Genomic DNA, 21,870 nt, shown 5'->3' on the forward strand with positions numbered 1-21,870 from the left:
CGCGATCCAATGGAAGATTTCTGATCGCGCCGAAATTATCCCAAAATCACCGCGAGAATTACAAGAATAACACGGCCGGGTTTCGCGTGGATATTGCCTATTTCGAATGAATTTCGCGCATACGAACGTAGGCGTAAAAATTAATAGAAACGCCAATCGTTTCGATTAAGAGCCGCCCCGTTAACCCAATTGAATCGAAAATTGCGCGCGCTCGAGAGGGGGATTTTCAGCTGGTGGCGAAATTGCTCGCGTCCCGATCATAACCGATCGAACCGGATGGTACTTGGATATTTGAACGTAATCGAGACGAACTAATGTAATCGGCGAGTAATTAGTCGCGGCCAAGTAATCGGGGGAATCGCGTTGTTAAAGAGGGGTGGGTCGTTCCGAGTCGTTCGTTGTTCGCATGCGTGGTCGTGCAAGAATTTCTCGATTACCGGCCTCGTTAGTACTCGAACGGATAAATATGGAGATAATGACGGGGCGACGAAGCCGCCTCGTGTGTCTAAACGGGCCGTTAATTAGTCACGCCTTCGATTAGATGGGTGACGAACGACGACGATCGTTCATTATCGCGCGTATATACAAAATGCGTATGTAAACCGATTAGCTTAATCGATTACCTCTCTTCTTCGAACCTATCTTTTTCATCGTTTCGTCTCTATTATCCATCGTGGTTACATGCTTCTACGCGTTGGATATTTTAATCACAAGTTCGATAATTGGTAAATGATAGGCGTATTACTTTATTAACTTTAAGTACGTAGATATACGCCTTGCCTGGAATCGGTAAAGAATCAACAACGATCGATCAGTATTTGACGTTCGTTTCCTTATTCGTTTCATGCGCGTTCTCATTAAGCAACGCGGAATAACGTGATAAAAGTGAAAAAGGTTGGGCAAGAACGAGCGGCGAAAAAATCCTCGATATTCAACCAACCGATCCACCATCTCTCTACCTCTTCGAAACTCGGTTAAATCTCGATAATTCCGAACGCACGCACGATATTTTTATTTCTTAAATATCTCGTCGATCTCCTGGTCTTGGGCCTTATCCGCCATAAAAATTCCTTCGCCAAACACTTTCTTCGCGATAATCGAAATAACGGCGGGATCGAGGGGGTGGACCATGTAGGGGAAATATTGGGATAAAAGGCGAGGCTGTGGCAGCGAGTATTTTAATTAGGGCTTTCGAGATGGACGATACGCGGAACGAGGGTCTGGGTGGGCGGTGTCGCGCAATCAAGCCTCGCAGGAAACTGGATTAGCGGCCGTTCGCCTCTTTCCATCTCGTTTTTGTCGCAACGCTTATCAACCGATAAGTCGTGGAACAGGGACGTCCCATTTGCGCCGGATCCTTTTCGAAGCCGGCTCCTATTATCGGCGTACAACGCGCCTTTGCTGCCCGCGCGAACCGTGACGCGGCCACTTTGTGTCACCCATCGTGAAATAAAGTTCGATCGAGGAACCCTCCGCGCTCTGCGAAATTTCATTTACCACCTTCTAAAGGGGATGGTTCTGCGCGTCATTTTCTACGCGGAAAGGTATAAATGAAGTTGTTCCAGAAATTTTTTCCACGATTAAAGATTGATTGCCTCACCAAATAACCATATGTGGAACAAATATGTATACTTTCCAAGATGTGGAAAGGACTCGTTTCGAGGAAAGCTCACGAAAGTTGTTTCGCGAAGCTTTTAACAATTCTCGGAAATTCTTGAACGAGAGAAATTCTCGGATGAATCGTGTTAATAAATATTTCAGCAATTAAAAGTAAGAAAGAAAAAGATAAATGAATAAGAAAGAAAGGCAGCGTAGAAGACTTGTAGCATCCTCGAACGAAAATGTAAACGAAGGATTTGGCCTTTTCCCGAGCGAAGTAAAAAAACTTGAGGAGGAGGGAAGCGATCGCGTTTCAGGGATCGACGATCCCGGCGAGGATCGCGGTGACGAGGAATTTTTTCCCGTCGGTTTCGAGGATGCGGCGGATCAGAAGTCGGGCAGAGGGGGCCGAGAGGGGGCAGAGGCAAAAACGCATCGGGTCCGGTGTCACCGGGTGACGGATGGGCCCGTATGCCCGTCCAAGGCCTATCTGGTCCCCACGAATCCTGCTCCTCCGTGTTTACTCGCGATCGCCATTTCCTCGTCCAGGGCCCAACGAACGAACCGGGCCAATCTCGACGCGGAATGAAACAGCAACGAGCAGATCACACCGAGAATCCTCCTCCTTTATCTACCCCATCGAAATCTCCTCCTTCGTCCAGAAGGAGTCCAATTTTTAATTACATCCGGCGAAATATCAGCGGCCTTGGAGCAAATCCGTCGATCCGTACGAAAGGGAACTGCCATGAAACTCGACGCCAATACGATAACTCGATTCCGTGGCCTCGTTCGCAGGGAGAGAAAGAGAAAGAGAGAGGGAGTAACACGTGTCAACCGTGTCGAATCCGGTCCGCTGCCTTTTTAAAACCTTTCCAAAGGTGGGATACACATTCGATCGCGCTTTCCAGATAAACCGCAGCGTTATTTCAAAGAGACGGAGGAGGTTGGTTTTTGCTCGTAACCCCGGAGAATCGTGGACGAAAACGCGCGGAGACACGAGAGAGGAGCGAAGGCGACGAGAAGGCACAGATCGAATGACGTTTCTTCCTCTTTTTCCTTTTCTTTCCTTTTTTTTTAACGCTTGATGAATCCCTTTTTTCATCTCGCGTCCTCTCCAATTCCGATCTCTCTTCTCTTTATTACGTGTCTCTCGAGCCTGTATCGGATATCGTTTCGAGATCCGGTCTCTGTTTAGAATAGGAAATTGACCGTTTTAGAGAGATGGAGGAGAAGTTATATATTTTCGAGAAGTTGTTACGATCTTCGTTGTTCCTCGATCGATTTCTTCCCAACTCTCTCTCCCAACTTCTTTTTCTTCTTTCCTCGACTTGGACGGACGTTTAATTGGATGAGTCGAGGAGACATCGACCGGCGAAACGGCCGTCCTGCGTAACAATGGAGGCCCACCCAACTTTTTTGCGCCGCGATTACGGCGCGATGCACTCGTGCTGCTTCTCGAACTCGAAGGTAGCGGCATCGAGATCGATCTCGTGTAAAAGCTCGGTTATATAAATCTTTCCCCGATATTTTCAAATATCCGGCTATTTATCGTATTTTTCTCTCTCTCTCTCAGTCTCGATTACGAAAGGAAAGATAAGAGGAAAATAGAGACAGGGTCTCGTTCGAACGAATCGAAGTGACTTTCCTCGCGCTATCTCGTCGAGAAGTTGATTATTTTACGAACACCTCGAGAGATCCGATCTTCGGTATCGCGATCGAAATGAAGCGACCGAATGGACGTGAATCTCTCTATCTCTCGCTCGCTCCTTCTCGTAGACCAGACGGACCGGGTTTACAGCTTTTCAATATCTAATCGAGCGAACAAATTATGCCGACCCGCGTACCGTGGCGCATCGGTGACGCGGAATGATGGATCGTTCGCGTGGTACTCGCCAGTGATGCACTCGCTCCACATTCTGAAACATTCTGAAAAGTTGGAGACCTAATTTTTTTTTTTTTACCACAAAAAACTGCCGTCCTTCTCGAGATCGATGAATCTTTTACGTTGTGCGGAATCGGGGAAAGTAATTGGCTCGAGAACGAAGCGTTGCGGAGGTTTTGTTTCGAAAACAAATTCGAGCTCGTGAAAAGTAGACAACAGATCATGAAAGCCGTCGAAGGGAAAAGTTGGGCGAAATTTTGAAATTGCGAATCCTTTCGAGTAGGGAAAGTTGCTACGCCACACAATGCAATTAAAACTTTCCATGTGTAATAGGATTCACGACGAATTAATGGGTACGAAGCGGAGGAATTATCGTCGATTCCAGTGGCCTGAATCGATTCGAAACGATGCATTGTCCTAATCCACTGACCGAGATCCGACGAATGCACGGATCCATCCTCGATAATCGTATCGAAAAGTGGACGAAACGCTCGTTTCAAAAACTTGACGCAAACTTGGAGACAACGAGAGGATCGGATCCATCCTTCGACGCTTTTTAATCGGAGTGAAAATGGACTGAAAAATGCTTTAAGAAAACGGCGTGATCCCGGGATCGGCGAATTACGAAACGATCGAAGAGGAGGTTCGTTACTTTTCGATAAGTAGGTTATCAGGGAAACGGGACGTTTAACGAGTGGAAGAGGAATTAGGAAAATTGCGGGAAGATATTTGGAAAGGGAGAGGAGAGAAGAGGGGGCGCTATTAATATTACGAGGCCGTGTTTCGACGTACGTGCCTCGGGATAGCTCGAAACGATCCAGACCCCTCTTATCTACTCCTCTCCCCGCCTCGACGCGCCCACCAGCGCGCATCCTTAAGGATTCAACGAGTACACGGCTTATCTCGGTCAGAGGAGAAGCTATGGTGGCTATAGGAGAAAATGAGATTCGTGGATCTATGCATAGTGGATGGAACCAGTCATCTCGAATGTTCTTGCGCGGATATACGACGCATATTAACCGGTTACCGACCCTTCGATCCTCGATATCGATAACTAAAGTTGCGATTGTTTTACTTACTGCTTCCTTTTCTTTTATTTTTCATCCTTCGAAAATATATTTCGGCGGCGATTCAATCGACGCTTATTTCAAATCGTTCCCTCTCTCTTTTATGCGCATAGTGGATACGAATAGAAGCGATCGTTTCGATCATGCCGATACGACGACAGATCGATACGAAATTACGATCCGATATTACACCTCGTTTATTATTTCTCTTTTTTTTTATTTTTCCTTCTTTTCTTCTCTTTTTCCTTTTTTACTTCTCTCGCTTTTTTCTCTTTTTCCTTTTTTTTCAAATCCCTTGCCGATATCGCGGAGGGATACGCGTGATTTATATGGAAAAGGTCGATGGAGGCAGCTGGATCCGCGCCAAATTCGTTCGTTTTTGCTCCGACTTTATGAACGTGTCACGCAGAGCCCTCCCCCGTTTCCGATGATGCTGTTAGCGGTGAAAACTAATTTCGCCCGCCGATGCGAACTTTAATCTGCATTCGATTAAGCCTGAGTCGAATCGAATCGATCCCCCGATCAATTATCCGTTTTTAGCTCCCAAGGATCGATCAAAATCGGACCTCCTTCGCCCCCCTCCCGACCATCATTCTTTCCGAGCTTTGCTTCTTGCGGAGGTCGGCGATTGTGACGAAACGGACGCAAATCGCAGGAAATTTCGGTCGAGAATATGAAACTCGAACAAGCTCGTATAGAAACGATGTGTATTCGATTCAACGACATTGTTACCGTATCCATCATCGTAATCGCGCGATTCCTCGTCCCCTCCTCGAGGGGAGTATTCAATTTTCAAATCAATTAAGAGCAACGAGTCGAAGGGAGACGAGATCGGCACCGATCCGACGAGTGGCCGAGTAAAGAAAGGATCCACTTATATTATATATAGAGAAGATGCCTTTACCGGTAGCCGGTCACCGGTGTTTAATACCACGATAGTGATTTATATCTGACGAAGAGAGAGAGAGGGAGGGAGGCGTCCTCGGTAATGCACTCGGAAGCAGAGGATCGAGCAACGATCCAGACGTTGCAAAGCCCATCCTCGTCCTTGTTCCCCGGTGATCTAATTATAATTTATCGAATTCCTTAGCCGGCATCCAGCCGGGAGGGAATTGTAATAAGCGACGGTCTAATGACTAATGACCGGCCACGGCAACGGCCAGAAAATGGTGTGATTTATTTCCGGTACCGGCAGTTGTTGCGTTGTAATCCGGATGGCTCGATGGGAAAATAGAGTGGCGCTCGGTATACCGGTGTAATATCCATCCAACGATAATTAATTATCCGCGGGGCGGGCTGTCGATAAAAACTGCGCTCGGATCCCCCGCTTTGGATCAAATAGACGATCCCCCGACACGGGGTTAGATTTTAATGCTGTACACGTACGATGGATCGTCCGTGTTTCTGCTGTGTTGGTTTTGAATATTTTTTTTTTTTTTTTAGAAAGAATAGAGAACAGATTTTTCTTTTTTTTTTTTCAATTCAATGAGCGTTGATAACCAGACATCAGAAATTATTATATTCGTCTTGGAAAAAATTTACCATTCTACGAGATCGAAGGGGGATAGAACATCTTTCTGCGCGTTAAAAATTGAAGCTTGCTTTCTTTAGACATGAAAGAGAGGACGACACGGGTCGAAAGTTGAGAGATACACCGTCCAAGTGCATTATCGGACATATCGCGATAGATACATTGTTGTACACGTTATGAGATACGCGAAGAAAGGGAACCGCGAAGACACGGTTAAAAATACATCGTGGAACGCGAGTCGAGAAACCGTATGCGCCAGGCATATATATATATATATATCTCGTTTATACGAGAAAAATAATTTTCCAGCACCGAGTAAAAGCGTGGAAAAGTGAAGGAAAGCAACGTTTGCAACATTTTACTCGCAAATCACCACCGACAACGAGATTCATACGTATTCCTTTTTAACCCGGCCGAATGACTTTTATAGCGACTAGACTTGGCAAGCGAGAAAAAGATTCGCCAAGTTGAGAGCGGGGCAAATCGGGGGCCGATTTGAATGGGAAATGTCGCGGAGAACTTGGGCGAAGTTCGCCAACGGTGTGGAACAAATTCAAAGGAGGAGGAAGGGAGGAAGGGGCACGCGTCTTAAGAGCGTTAAACAACTAGAAGAAAGGGAAAAACGGTTTCGGGGGAAAAAAGGCGGAGAAAGTTAGGCTCTCGCCTAAGTTTTTCGTCGCTATACCGGGGCGAAACAATTAGGGAAGGCGAGTCGAAGAAGGAACGAAGGCGCCTATGGTGCAAGCTTCTTGCAGCCTTCTTCTTGTATCGCAGCCTGGTCCCCTTCCTCGCCCCCTTCCTCTCTCGGTTTAATTAAATTCTCCAAGTGGCGGTGCCTCGCGTCCCCTCCTCCCTCCTTTTTTCTTCCTCTTTCGCCCGCTTCTTTCAACCGCGCGTTCACGCGGTCAGATCTCTGAGAAGGCGCGGTTCCACGCACACGTAGCGGCGCCGTTACTAATTGACGGATGAATTAATTAGCGGGAATGATCGATCGTGACCGCCCACCCGCCCACCGACGCCATTTATTTTTCGCGGGAACGGATAAGCTGAGGCAGGCTCCGTGCGAAGACCGAGAGATCGAGAGCCGATGAGAGAGGAGAGTGCGAAAGGAAGAGCAAAAAATGGCATGTTTGAAAGTGATAAATAACGATAATCTGCAAGACATTGTATAAATCTCTCGATAAATACGAAAAATAAACAATGCAAGGCAATAACCATATTTTTACCTTTTTGATCCGCCTTTTTCGAGAAAAAAGGATTTTGAATAAAGAAACGAGAGAGAGAAGTCTCCCTCCGCCTCTCCTCGGAAATCGGAAGAGGCCGTTTTTCCACCATCGTTCCACACGTCGAGGGAGCGGATGCGGCCAAGGCTGAGCCGATCAATCGCACGATCGCGTGAGACACGTACCGGGAGGGAGTTTGGCACCGCATTAATTACCGGTCGCCAACAATGGCACAATAATTAACAATTACGCAGTTTGATAATTATATACCCGCCGGCTGAGTTATCGCCTGCCGTTTGCCGTGGCCGGGCCCCGTGTTTCGCCCCGTGTGCCCGTCCGCGCACACGCGAGAGCCCACCACCTGCAGCGTGGCGCGTAGAAGGCAATAAATACACCGAGGATCCGGCGGGCCAACGATCTAATTATGCCCCAACAATGGGGCACCGTATATCGGCCGCCCCCTCTTCGAAAACCCGATAAACCGGCGCAAAACGCGGCGCCGAATCGGTTAATCGGACCGATCGATGCGAAAACTCTCCTCCTTTGAACCCTCCTCTCTTCCCTTCTTTCCAACGCGTGCACATACATTCATACACATGGCCGGTGATTTATCTCTCCTCTCCTCTCCTCTCCTTCGTAGGAGTCTCGCCCGCGTTGGCCAATCCTCGTTGATTTATAACGAGGCCGCGGCTCGCGTCGATGCCTCATAATGCCTTGTAATTACCCCACGGTGCCCCCCTTAAAAATCGCGCTGTCCCGAGATAAGGTCCTCGATGGGGGAGGGGAGGTTCGAGGGCGACGAAACTTTCCGTCCTGAGGGCATAGGCGACTGATTAATGATACATTGCGAACGATACATTTGCGCGTGGGATCCGATCGGCTTTATCTGATCGATGACGGGACGCGGCGAGGCTCGCGTGCGATTTATCGCGCCGATTCCTCGAAACGCTACTGGTCATCTTCCGATCGTCGAGATTACGTTTTTCCAACGAGCGTGTATATATGTGCATAGGACGGAGAGAGATGGAATTTACGAAACTCGACAACGAGGTTCCGCCTTATTTCGAGCCTCCACCTGTGAATTCTTTCCTTGAAATGCGGCTCGTGTAACGAGGGGAATGTATCACCGCCAACCTATTTATGGGTGTACTGGGACGAGCGTCTGCTCCCTATTCACCGGGGGTCCGGTGAATGCACAGGGTGAGGGAGAGAGAGAGAGACACTTTCTATAGTGGTTATCGTACATTTACATTAGGGCGCCGTTGGCGAAACGTGCAACGGGATATTTCATAGGCCACGTTAAATCAGCAATTTCGTGGCGGAGGATGATGGAAATGAAGTCGGCGCTCGTGAAAACCGAAATTATCTCCGCCCCTCTTTCTCTCTCTCGTACGATTGCGCGTGAAAATTGGCCAACGAAAATAAATAAACTCGAAAAAATCGAGGAAACGATAATCCGAAACAATAAGCTCTACGCAGATAGATGGAAAAATTCCAAGAGAAGAAATTTTATCTAAAATATTTGTATTGCAATTTTAAAAAAGCGGATCTGTTGACGTGCGCCTCCCTCGCGTGGACGGGACGTGTTTCTTTTTCTCGTTCGCGCAATTGAGGATCGAATTTCAAATTTGGAGTTGCGTGAGGCGGAGGACACCGTAAGCTGGATTAAGATGATGGAGGGGAAGAGGATGGCCGATGCTCGGTTGCATGTTTTATTTATCGAATTGATCGGCGTGGCGATTGAACGACGTGGCGCGAAACGCGCGGCGTGCCACGTCACCACCAAGACCGAGAAAGGTGGGTACGTACGCGGCGTGATTTATGGGTGCAACACCTGACGGCATTTTGTTCCCTTTTGCATCACCGTTGTTACGCTGGCAGCCAGTTCCGCCCTTTTTTTGCCCTCCCCATTAGTAATGCCTCGGTCATTACGGGCCCCAGTCGATTTCCCGTGGCTAATAAATCCCGATGAAATTTCCATCTCGTCTACCCTCCTCCTTTCTCTTCCCAAGGAACCGTCCAAGTCTTCGAGAACAGCCAAAATTCCTCGATGCGAATAGGTGACGAAGAATCGTGGTATTTTAACGTCATCGATTGATCGAAACGATTACACGTCGAAATGAAATTTTGAAAACGTGATAGATGTAATAAAATTTTGGAATTGCGCGCTATTGATTATAGCTTCGCGGAGAAAATTTGAGTCAAAATTATCCCGCGATGAATTCTTTCCTCTCTGTAATAATTTCAATATTGTACGAAAATGAAGTACGAGAATGGAGCTTGAGAAGAAAATTTCCATCTATCTATCTATAGTTGAAAAAATGATCCATGTAACGAAGAAAGAATAGGAGAAAAGGGATCTACTCGGAAATTGGCGGTCGGAAGTCTGTTTCAAAACTAAACCAGTTCTTGGTTCTTACGAGTCGAACGGAGAAAACCGGGGAACGGAAGAAACCGCCGAGTAATTTAATCGCGTAATTACGAACGCCACTTTTAATCTCGCTCCTCGGCCGTTATCGCCCGCTAAATAAAGAATCTGGCCGGAGCTAAAAAGTCCCCGTCAAATATTTAATTCCTCTCCAGACCTCGATCAATATTATCCCGAGACACGATTGTCACGAGAATTTCTCGCGCGTTATTTCATCGCGTTTTCGTTTCGACCAAGAATAAAATTCTTCTTCTTCTTCGGTAAAGAAAAATTTACGAAAGTGCAAATCTTCAATCGCGACACACAAACACTCGTTCTTCTTCGCAAATCGGAAACAAAACATTTACCAAAATAATTTCCTATTCCAATTTATGCATTGGACAGAGCAAAAATCGAAATTCCTAACGACGATATATATTGTATTATCCCAATAAAGGATTTTTGATAAATTTGCGAAAGGGAACGAGATAGAAAATGTGAAAAATGCAAAAAGAAATAACGATGCGCACCGGGGTGACGACGCTTGTATCGAACGCTTGTATGCGAAAAAAAATCCGGAAAATTCTTTCTCCCAATTTTTTCATTTTTTCAATTTTTTTTTTTGGAAAAGATGACCGTACCGCGCGTCATAAAAGGAAAAAAAAGTCGCACGAACGCGTTAAACGAAGCATCCGCGACAAGAATTAACGAATCACCTCTTTCTTTCCTCTATCGTAATTATCCGTCGTAAATGTCACCTATAAAAGTGATCACGGCGCCTGTGCTCGTAAACGGTTTTCAACGATCCACCTACAACGTTGTTAGAAAGAGGTATTTCGCTGATCTCGACGAAGCTTCGTTTTATTGAAAAATTGCTCGATTCACCGACACCGATAAATTTAAACACTCTTTCTCCATCCCTCCCTCGCGGGGGAGGAAAGTTCCATTTCGATTTTTCGAGCATCCCCGCGCGAATCAGTGGAAACGAACGAAATCGAACAAAGAGAAATCGACGGCGACAATCCTGTACATAGAACCGTATACCCGCCGTTAAAATAATTCACGATCCGACTAATCCCTATTTCGCGTGGTCACACGCGGAATGCACACTTGGTTGAGCGGGATAAACGCTTCCCCGAATCGACGTGTTTCGATTTAATACAGGATTAAAATCGAGAATGAGATCTATTTCGTTACCGTTCCTTGTTGCTTCCAGAACGTCGATTCTTCGATACTTTGGTTTCGAGATTACGTAACAACGCGATTTTGCGATTACGATTCGTCTTCCGTATCGGATGTATGTTGGCAACTATGATACAGATTAATTAAAAAAGATTTTTTGAAATCGAAAAATTAACATTTTCAAATTTTATATTGTTCATTGAAAGCTGCAATTGTTCTCGTAACTATCGTATTTATTTTTCCTGGCTATTGTTACATTACATTAACCCTCCATTGCATGAATTTTTATAACGAGTTGAAAAAAATATATACGGCTGTTAATCTTATTTGAAAAAGAGCGTGGCCATGAAATAAATAATAACAGCGTTCTAACAGCATTCTTATTTTTATAAAACATTGACATCCTTTGCAAAATGGGAACGCACGCCTTTGAAATGCAATAGAGGATTAATCTTTCATCTTCTTTAAATTATTTCACAAACAACTATTGCTTATTCCCATTAAAATTACGACCCGTTTTCGTATTTGTTCTCCATTCTTATTTAAATTACTATTTTAAATTACGTGCGACACGATCACTCGGATGGATTAATCGAGAGATAAAAATTCCTCGACTGATCTAGAATCGGGCGTCAACGATAACGCAAAATGACAAAGGGACGGAAGCTGCGATAAATTATTATAAAAGCGTATCGACGCGTCGGAAAGGCGGTCACGTGCATCCTTCCGCGCGTCGAGCCGACACAGCCGAGGCTCAATGGACCCGGAAATTGATTTTATTCGTCTCGGTTGGTGGACACGAGACACCGTCAAACGGGCCCGCCCCTCCGCTCGAAATATCAATTTTCATAATAAATGCCCGCCCATATATTTGCCCGAATAAATGTAGGAATAAACGCAAGCGCGCGCGCGCGATACCGACGCCTAGAGCCTTCAGCGACGTAGAGGGACCGCCACGCCATGATTTATCGCGTGTAGTTAAGTTAAATCCAAGACCTGTTGTGGACCAACCACCTTTCCTTTTCGTCGACTCGATCAATTTGCCAAATTTTTTCCCCGTCTTCCCTCCTTCTCCTCCTCCAAGTATTATTTCTTTCCCGTATACGTGCTGTCTCGCTTTACGGAATGGAAATTTATCTTTGCGTTCAGTCCTCCATATCATTCCATTGTAAGAGTTTAAGGAAAATTTTTCCTTGATTTTTGAATATTTTGCGATCGAATTATCCTCCGAACTAGAACGCGTCTCAAATTTTTCACGATTCCAAGTAAAGTTGTTCCATTTTATTTCTTTACAGAAAGTGTCTCGCCTCGTTTTTTCCGCTTCGAAAGTGTCGCAGCACAGCCTCATCCACCGACAGTGGGAGTAACTTATCGTCCTCTCGTCCACGGGGACGAAGGAATCGAAACGAGGCTCGGGGGGATCGCAACGCTTTCAATTACGGGACGAACGGCTCTTTTGTGTTTTCATCGATATTTCGACGGGAGGAGGCGACGCGTAGGAGGAGGACCATGCGCCACTATCATCCGCCACACCTCACGATCGCGATAAATCAAACGTGCAACCTAATTAACCGACGACCCGGCCTATAATGGGAGCTTCATTACCAGGGAGCACGCTAATTACACGGATCCACCACTGACACAGGCTCAATGTAAGTTTACGTGGCCGTTTCACGGCCTACGAATCCGCATTATTGTCTTTGATTGCCGATCGCCCCGCCAAATCCTCCAATTAGGCTGATTGTTCGTTCCAAGGGACGCTTGTTCGCCGAAATAAACACCTCTTTTGAAAAATTCCTTCACACCCTGTTGACAATAATAAAGGTTGGGAGAATAAGTTCTAAACCGGAGAGAGCAAGTCGAATCGATTCTCGCGAATATTCAAAATGTAATTCGTTGCAAATTTGAATTCGTTGGAAATAAGGTTGATTCGATCTTAGATCCGATGAAAGAGAGAAGGGAAGGGAAATTTGACAAATATTGTTTAATAGTTTTACACCCGGAATCGGCCATTTCATATGTAACCATCTAACGTTTAAACTGAATATTTGATAATCTGATTATCATTTTATTTTAATTACTAAATGTTTAATGAACCTAATTATTACCTCCACGTATAATCTACATTTATCTACATTTATCTACATTTATCTATATCATCCCCGTAATTGAATTACACATGGAACAACAATATATATATATATTATTATACCCATGGATTATAATTTAAATTAATCACCACATTTACTAAATTTAATTCACTATGCGAAAATAGAATGTTAATGTCGGCCGGCAATTCTCTGAAATCAAGAGATACACCCGATACAAGCTGATGATGATAATAATAACAACAATAATAATAATAATATTCCATAATCGATGGTCTCCCCGCACGCAAGTGTGGAATTCGACGCATGGCCGACACTTTGTAAAAAGCAAACGAAAAATCATTATCGCTAACCCGTTCCTCGAACTGTTCCTCCACCGCGTCGAATCGATCATCATTGCATAATTAGCCAGCAACGTAAAGTTGCTCACAGTGTCAGCCCGATCGATTCCGCGCTGTAAACTCCGTAAATGTCTCGAGCACGACGACGAATCTCGAGTGGAAACCGCGGCGTGAAATTGCCTATCCTTTATCAAAGTTCTTTTCCGGAACGTATCCTGGATGTTTCTTACGTTTATCACCGCAATGCGAATTCTGCCCGCGTGACTTGCTGACGCGATGCAACCCGAGACGATGACAAATGGAACAAGTTCTATGAAGAAAGTTGACCGAAACGCAAAAATCTTCTCCAGATAAAGTGGAAGGATATGGTAGTTTCCCATTTTCAAGGCGACGATCGTCCTTTCTTTTTTCTTTTTTTTAATATATCTTCATTGAATCGGAGTAATTACATGTTTAATTAACCAATAGGGCCAATTTTCGATGGAATCTCGTTGCCAGAGGTTAGTTAACTGGAAATGGAAACGATTAACGATGATTAATTAGAAAAGAAAAAAAAAGGAAAGAAAGAAAAATCTCCGTAACGATTCCACAATAATATTCGATGATTCTCATCGGAGAAAATGAATCGAGAGATGGGAAAATTTTCTACCTTCCTTTCTTGGTCACAGTCTATCGAGTCCGTTACCAATTTTCCAATAGAGCCCGCTGTTAGATGCGCAACCACGAAGAATTGGGAATGATCAGCAACGATTAATAGGACCGATCTGGTCTACGAGAAAAATTTGCAAAATAATTTAGCGGGGGGCGGGGGATCAATAGCCCTGATTATGGTGGACGGATGAGCGTAAATGGAGATTGGAAAATACGATAGTCGGGGGGATAAAAAGCGATTTTTGTTCGTATTCGTACGCGTGTTTCCACGATTAATATGATAAAACGCAATTCGAGGCCGGTAAACGTTAATTTGGCCGATTGTCCGGATGCACGCCCCCGCGTTGATTATAAAACACGGTGTAATTCCGTACCCGCAATTACGCGCCCTTTATATCCTGATTCGGGGAAACAAGCGGACATCACCGGCGGAATTTACTCGTAATTGCGTATTCCGCGCGGGTAATCGACCGTTTCCATTTTCTTTCCAATACAAACGGGGAATCATGGCTGATACTTACAACACGATGCGAATACGTATTAATCCTTTCTCGAGATCCTCTCGAAAATAATCTCGACCGAATGCTCGAAATTTTAACTATAATTTTATTTTAAGACGATCCCATTTTCCGCCCAGATCTCGAGAGAGGCGACGTTTGATTAAACGTGCAGGATGTTGTCGAGGGAACGGCGAATTTCCAAAGATGAGCGAACCGTGATACCCGGATGATTCGATAGTTAAAACAAACTTTTGAAAAGTTGCCGCACCGAACGTGGCTCGATGGTTACTCGATTAAAGAGGGATTCTGTTTTTCACCGACCGATTGGAAAAGAAAAGTTTAAAAACGAGCAATTATCCACCCACGCATCCCGGTCTCTCTATCTTATCAAACGATGCGAGATTCCGAATCGAGGCGAAAAATCTCCAGTAGAAGAATAATAATCGTGCATAAATATCCGTGTATCGAAACGAAAACGCGTAAAATATTCGTCTACTTTAACAGATAAGCTTCAACTCGACACTTTCGCCCTGTTCTGGGAATTTGATATACAATCTTGTATACAAACAAATGTTCCACTACGCGTTAGATGAGATCGCTCGAGCTGAATTCTGCCTAATGCAAACTCTTCCCCACTTTTGTTAATATTTATTTGGAAACGGTATCAAAGATGGAACGAGATGGATAAAGGGCTCTCCCCAATTTATGCACGCGTTTTAATAATAATCTCATTCGTTTGCATTCTCCATTTATCTATTCGCGAGAAAATGATAATAATTTATGATAACGCACACGTTCCGTGCGCATCGAGAGGGACGCGGCCAGAATGGGAAATTTACCGTGTATGCACTGTCACTACGGATGATGCACAAGTTGTTAACACTAATACGTACGTCCGCCAGGAAAGGAGCCATTTTAAACAACACGCACTGCACTACTTTCCGCTATACTACTCTCCCCGCGTGTTCGTACGCGTCAGACGAGATTACCGCGAATGGTAACGCGTTCAACTAGCACTCCGATACGTTTAACCGGGACGATGATGTAAGAGCGCAGAATTACTTAAACTGACGCTTGCTCGAAACACGTGCGTAATGGGCCGAGGTGTCGAGCCCAATGATTTGCCGCGTCTGAACGCGGGGAACGAACGAACGTGTCTCGTTCGACGATCGTTACGCCTCGACTTGTTATGATTCGATTCATTGTTATTATTTTGGAATTAGTAATATCGACGAGGAAAATTATATACGTTCGTTCGCTGCGAGAACATAAATATTGACGATTTTATATGGAATAGAATTGCGTAGAATGAATTACGTGAAATATATAAATATTGATGATTCAAATACGATTTTAATTAGAAAACTTCTTTTTTAGTTTAAATTCGGATTATTTGCTTTTTTAACGAATTGTTTTTTTTTTATTTGAAAGAATTTTGTTGAATAATTAAATATCGGATGGGCCAAATTTTTATAATTTATAAATATAGCGCAATAATAATTTTTATCGCCTCTTTAGAGATATGTGTTTTGTCGTTTTGGAGAATAATCTCTTCACTAAACAGCGTATAATTATTGAGTGATGCCTTTAATCGAATATTTTAAAAGTTCATAATAACTTATTTTAACTCTACCAAATATTTTTACGAACGAATTTATTCTATATCCTAAAGAAAAAATGAAAGGAATGAAAAATGAAAAAGTGAATGAAAAAGTTCGTATCGTAAATTATATAAAAGGGTTCAAACTCTCGATGGAGATACAGTTTAAAAAATTAATTTCATATATATATAAAAAACTTCTCAAAAGTCGCATTGGTCAACCAAGCAGAGACGCATCTTTTAACGCAAGGCCGGAAGTGGATGCGTTTCCGCACGAAATCCACCGCGTTGGTAGCGTAATCCATTCGGATTAAATTCTACGCATAAAAACGCGAAACCATAGGAACGTGACCTGCATTCTTCATGGTTTAATTACATTTTTGCTCCGCCGCAAACTTTATCTCATACCACATTCTTACCGTATAGCTCGAGGATAGTATTTAAAAAACTTAATATTGGTATTGGTGAGAATTGTTTCTTGGTCAAAACGCTCGATCCAAATAATACCAATAATTTTGAAGCTCGATGGAAGAATCTAAAGATTAAATGAAATTTATCCATGCAAGGAATATCTGGATAAAAGATACCCGATTATCAAAAAGATACAAGCCTCGTCTCTTCCTGCAAATAAATTCTCCGGGAAAAAAACGCAACAACAATTTTCCCCTCAATTCTATGAATTAAATCCAACCCGATTGTTCGAATCAAAACATTTTCCCACTCTTCTCCCTTCCGATTAATATTAATCGCGGATTTCGTCAAGCGAAAACAAAAAAAAAAAACAAAAAAAACAATTTGCCAACGACAAACAATCGCGGCAAATTGGTGTAAAATCTAATCGATAGAGGATAGTTGCCACGTTGACAATAACAGAAGGGGGCGGGGGAGAGGGACAAATGAACTTTTCCAATCATAATTTACACGGTGTTGAACGGAGGCTCGATTAATGCCCTGCATTAAATCAATTGCGCTAATGCGGCTCGCTGCATAAATACGTAAAGCTCGTTAAAAACAAAAATTAATGCCCTCCGGTAGTCTAGCACGGGGCGGACTGCGAAATTTCCACGTTTCACGGGCCCGCGATCGTTAAGTACAGCCAGCTAACGAAATTATCGCCGTTACCCCTCCCCTCCCTCCCTCGAAATCGAAATTAACATCAAAGAGAGGATGCACGAGCCGACATGCATGTATATATATATATATATATATCGATTGGACGGCCTTGTTTTTGGCCGTCTCATCCAGGCTAAAAATCGACGAGCGGTGTTAGGACGAGTTTTCATGCGATGTTGGGCGAGCGCGACACGAGGTCGATCGCCGTGAAAACTAGAAACCGGATTCATTGTCGTCGCGTCTAATCGTGACGCGAAGCGGTGGCTATCCAAAAAAGTCACGAATCGTTTTGAATTCGCGTTTTGATTCGGCGTGAAAGTTCGATTAAAGCGGTTCGAGATTAAAATTCTTTCCGAGAATCGTTAATTTATTCTTCGTCGGAGGATAATGAAGAGTATTATTATTATCCAATAATGACGATTTTCGCTCTCGATACGATGATACATCCATTAACGGAAAATTACTCTCGACGATACTTTTCCTCTCGAGCGTGATATTCGCGATGGTTAATACGTTAAATAACAATCAACGCGAAATCTTAAAATATCGTTAGAAATTTTAATCATCTAAAATTTCTTGAATAATTTAAAGGTCGAGAGAAGAAAAAGCTCGGTTCGAGCGTAGTATAAATCCAGGCGAGTCAGGTTTTCACGTCGGCGAGAGGGCGTAAATTTTTGGAAAGAGGTATCCAATTACCAGAACGACGCGTTTCATTGCGCGAAAAAACCGCTACAACAAAATAACCGTGGGTGAAAGTAACGAGAAACGTCGATTTAAACGGTCCCCCCGATCGGTCAATTGAACAGCCCCTATTTTCGATGCATGGCACAACTTCAAACGAGCCGTACCCGCCTCTCCTCTCCCCCCCTCCACCGTAAATTGTCATCCACGATTGTTCGTTCCTTCTACGTAAATCTATTACAGGGAACGCGAACCCTTCGCGCCGGCCAGGTGCATCGTGATGCCTATCCCATAAAGTCCCATAAAGTGGAACCCGCGTTCGATCAACGTTATGGGATGCGATTTATCCTCCAGATACTTATTTCCTCCTCTCCCGATTCCGCCATTCTCTCACGGCAGAACTAACTTTTATTCGTTTATTCTTTAATTACCAATCGATGATATATTGGGATATTTATAAAATGCAGATACAAAAATAATATCGATTTTTACGCACGGGATGAGATTTACCCATCCGGATACTTATTTTCTTCTCTCACGATAAAAAAAAACGAGCTATTCTTTTATCCTTAAATTACAAATTGTTAATATATAGGATATTTATAAAATGCAGATATCGAAACAGATATAAAAAAGAATATCAATTTTTATGTTCGTTTCGATATATAGAATCTAGATTTCTGCAAAGCAACGTTATGAGATGAGATTTATCGTCCTCCAGATATTTATTTTTTTCTCTTCTAATTCTCTCACGAGAGAACTAGCTATTCTTTTATTCTCAATTACAAACACTGATAACAAAAAGAATATCAATTTTTATGTCCGTTTCTGGAATCTAGATTTCCGCAGAACAAACGATTACGATTTATCTTCCGGATACTTGTTTTCCTCTCTCGCGATAAAACTAACTATTCCTTTATTCCTAATTACAAACTGGTAATACGCGGGATATTTATAAAGATGTACAGACATCGGAAAAAAGAATATCGATTCTCCATGTTCGTTTCTATAAATCTAGGTTCTGCAAAACAACTATAAAAAAACTCCTTCTTTATCGAATTACATATTATTTTATACAAATTTTCGAGGAGGAAAATTCTGGTTCGAGGAAAGAAAAGACGAGAAAATACTCACCGGAAGAGAGCTTGGACCTCTGCAACAGCCAAGTCTGGAGCGCCAAACGTTCCCTGTGCCTGCAGAAGAACTCGGGCCTGATCCCGTGCCTCTTGAGGAACTCGTCGCACTTTCTGAACGCGGCCAAAGCCTTGGCCGCCTCGACCTCGTCGATATCCGCGAGAACGTTCGGGCACGAGCTACGTCTCGAGGACGAGGAACGTTCCTCGTAAGTCTCGTCGGGCAACAGCATCCCCATCCCCGCGGAGCAGGACCACCAACACAGCTCGACGATCCCCCCGTCTTCCTTTCGACAGCTGTCGTCGGTGTTCACGCCGGTCTGGCAACTTTCAGCTCGCGGCACTCGTCCAAAGCACATATTAATCCCGGCCCTTTGCCTCAGAAAACCGTTTCTAATCGGCCAGCAAACGTGTCTCGACCCGTGTTTCGCGCAAAACGATCCTCTACCTCTCTTTCCCCCTCTCTCTTTCTCGCTCACTCGTCCACTCCTCGTCGCTTTCCCCTCGCATTCACGGGTCAACGGTTAATTTTCCGCGGCGCGAGTGACGGCCTACTTCCTCGATGCTTCTCACCCTCGAAAGAGGCGAGGCGCGCCCTTAATGAGATCTCATCTCGATCGATAGGATTTTGTCGCGAAGCAGGCCAGTCAGCTTCGACCTCTTTCGCGCGTATCACCTCGTGACTCGTGACCCATCTCGCTCCTCCCTTTTTTCCTTCTTTTCCCTCTCCTCTTTTCCCCCTCAACAAGGGTGGAGAGGAAAGCCTCTTCGTTCTCGATTCCTCTTCCAACCGCTAATTGAATCGAACCCGGGCGGATCGGTTTATTGGTTACGAAAGCATCCACGCCGCCCACCCACTCGAATGATAGTCCAAAGCCTCAAAGATTTCCTCGAGGAGCAGCCCGATTGGCGGCTGCTACGTGGCTCGAATTCGAACGCGCCCGATGTATCTCTCCGAGAAATCGATCGTCGCCTCTCCCTCCCTCCTCCCAAGAGGGGTGGATCGGTATCGATCTCGATCGCAGCCGACTTTCATCCGATTCGAGGTCTCTCGCCTCCCTTTTGCCCGTGATTCGATGATTTCCCCGTTGATCGCGTCAAGAAGCTGCTACTTTTCGAGGGTGGTTCCGAGGTAGCGGGATATCGCTTACGTTTCACGCATTTCCGGCCCATTTTCGTTCTTCCAGTCGAGACGACAGCTATGCGCTCCGGATGTCCTGGAAAATAGAGAATGTTAGGTGCAGTAAGAGGGAGAGAATTATCGTGGAATTCGACGTTTTATCGTTCGTGTTTTCGAATTCGATTTTATTTTATTCTTTCCTCTTTTCCTTTTTTCTTTTTATAAGCCAAAAAACGAGAGCGTTTTCTTTCGTACGAGCAATGCTTTAAGTTTTTTTTTTGATTTTTTGTTGAGTGGCAATTGAGTGCAAAACAAAATCTTTTTTGTTTTTTCATCGACGAAATAAAAATACAAGGATTTCGATTAATAACGGGATAGCTTTGAATCCCACTCCCCCAGCGTGGAAATTGATACATTTCCTCGTTTATGAGACACGAATAAAACAACGTGCGCGCCAAGAGTTATAGCTGATATTCATAGGATTATGGGGGACAACGGTACGATTTAATAGCCCGGCCATTTTCATTTTAGAGGGTTGGCCAACAATAAACATATTAACGATCCCGTTACCACCATCGTTACAACGATATTTCCATTCAATCCGTGTTTCCGCGGAATTTTGCTTATTTTTTTTTCTATCTTTTTTTTTTCCAGTCTCGCGGCGATCATATCGATAAATAATTCTTTCATCGGCTCGAAAATACACCTGTGTCGACAGTTTTCCTTTTCCTCCTCCTATATAATCCTATATGCATGTATATTTTTTTTGTCGAAAAAGTTGGGCCAATAATCGACGAGGTTGCACGAAAAACAAGCCAAACTCGTTCCGGGGTTTCGAAGAAAGATTAGCCTTTGCTTTGCGATATTACCGGGAGAATATAAAATTAAGTTAGGCTATTAATTAACAAACAACACGCCGTCGATTCGACTGGAAGAGTAATCCGACAAGGCGACTGGTAGCATTGACGATCCCACGACACGCAAACGTGCCGTCACCTTGCTTTAATCCTGCCTCATCGTCGATAAACATTATTGTCGTTCACGGAATCTTCCTCGATATCTTAAGAATCGTGCACAACGAAAGGATAACTCGAAAATTTTCTACTCCAAGTTTAGAAATTTTAAACAACATTGAAAATTCTCGTTAATTATCTCCGCGTTAATAAAAATGTTAAAGATACACGATACAATTAATTAGTTTCCAAGTTGAAAAAAAATTTGTTATTCGTTCGACATCAAAGGTCGAAACTCCGTTATTAATCATTTCTACGCCGAAAGGAAAAGAAAAGATAATATAAATGTTGGAACAATCTCGCGTATGATCGAATATATTTCTATCTCGTACATAATTTCTACTCGAATAATTTACACCGAAGTTCCTTCAACATATTCATCATTGATCTCTACACGATTTTTTTTCAAATATTTTTCGATATCCTTTTCCTTCTTTATTTTTTTTTTCTTTTTCTTTTTTCGAAGAACATCGAATTAAACGTTTTAAACGTCAACTCTCTCTCTCTCGATCTCGGCTCTTCCCACGAAGATGCATACCGTTACCTGGACGGTTAATCCAGGCTGCTTCGTTATCGCGAGGAAACATTAATCAGAAAGTCCCATAGGAGTCGTGACACGTTCGATCGTCGTGTGGACGTCGCTTTAAACCGCGGTGCATAAACATCGCGATGAAGAAGAGGGAACTCGACGGTGACTCGACACGTGCCACCCACGGTGA

At 43.9% G+C, this 21,870-nt stretch overlaps 1 protein-coding gene across 3 annotated transcripts in view; it reads right to left on the reverse strand.

Moving 5' to 3' along the window:
* LOC107993608 (unconventional myosin-IXb) overlaps positions 1 to 21,870 on the reverse strand; it is a 75,366-nt gene that overhangs the window by 32,740 nt on the left and 20,756 nt on the right. For all 3 annotated transcript variants that reach the window (XM_062080058.1, XM_062080056.1, XM_062080057.1), the window contains one exon: positions 19,020 to 20,235. In XM_062080058.1, the coding sequence (XP_061936042.1) occupies positions 19,020 to 19,377 (358 nt within the window). In that variant the 5' untranslated portion in view covers positions 19,378 to 20,235. The remainder of the gene's footprint in view (positions 1 to 19,019; positions 20,236 to 21,870) is intronic.

This window comes from Apis cerana, linkage group LG10 (assembly GCF_029169275.1).
Source record: "Apis cerana isolate GH-2021 linkage group LG10, AcerK_1.0, whole genome shotgun sequence".
Taxonomy (NCBI): domain Eukaryota; kingdom Metazoa; phylum Arthropoda; class Insecta; order Hymenoptera; family Apidae; genus Apis; species Apis cerana.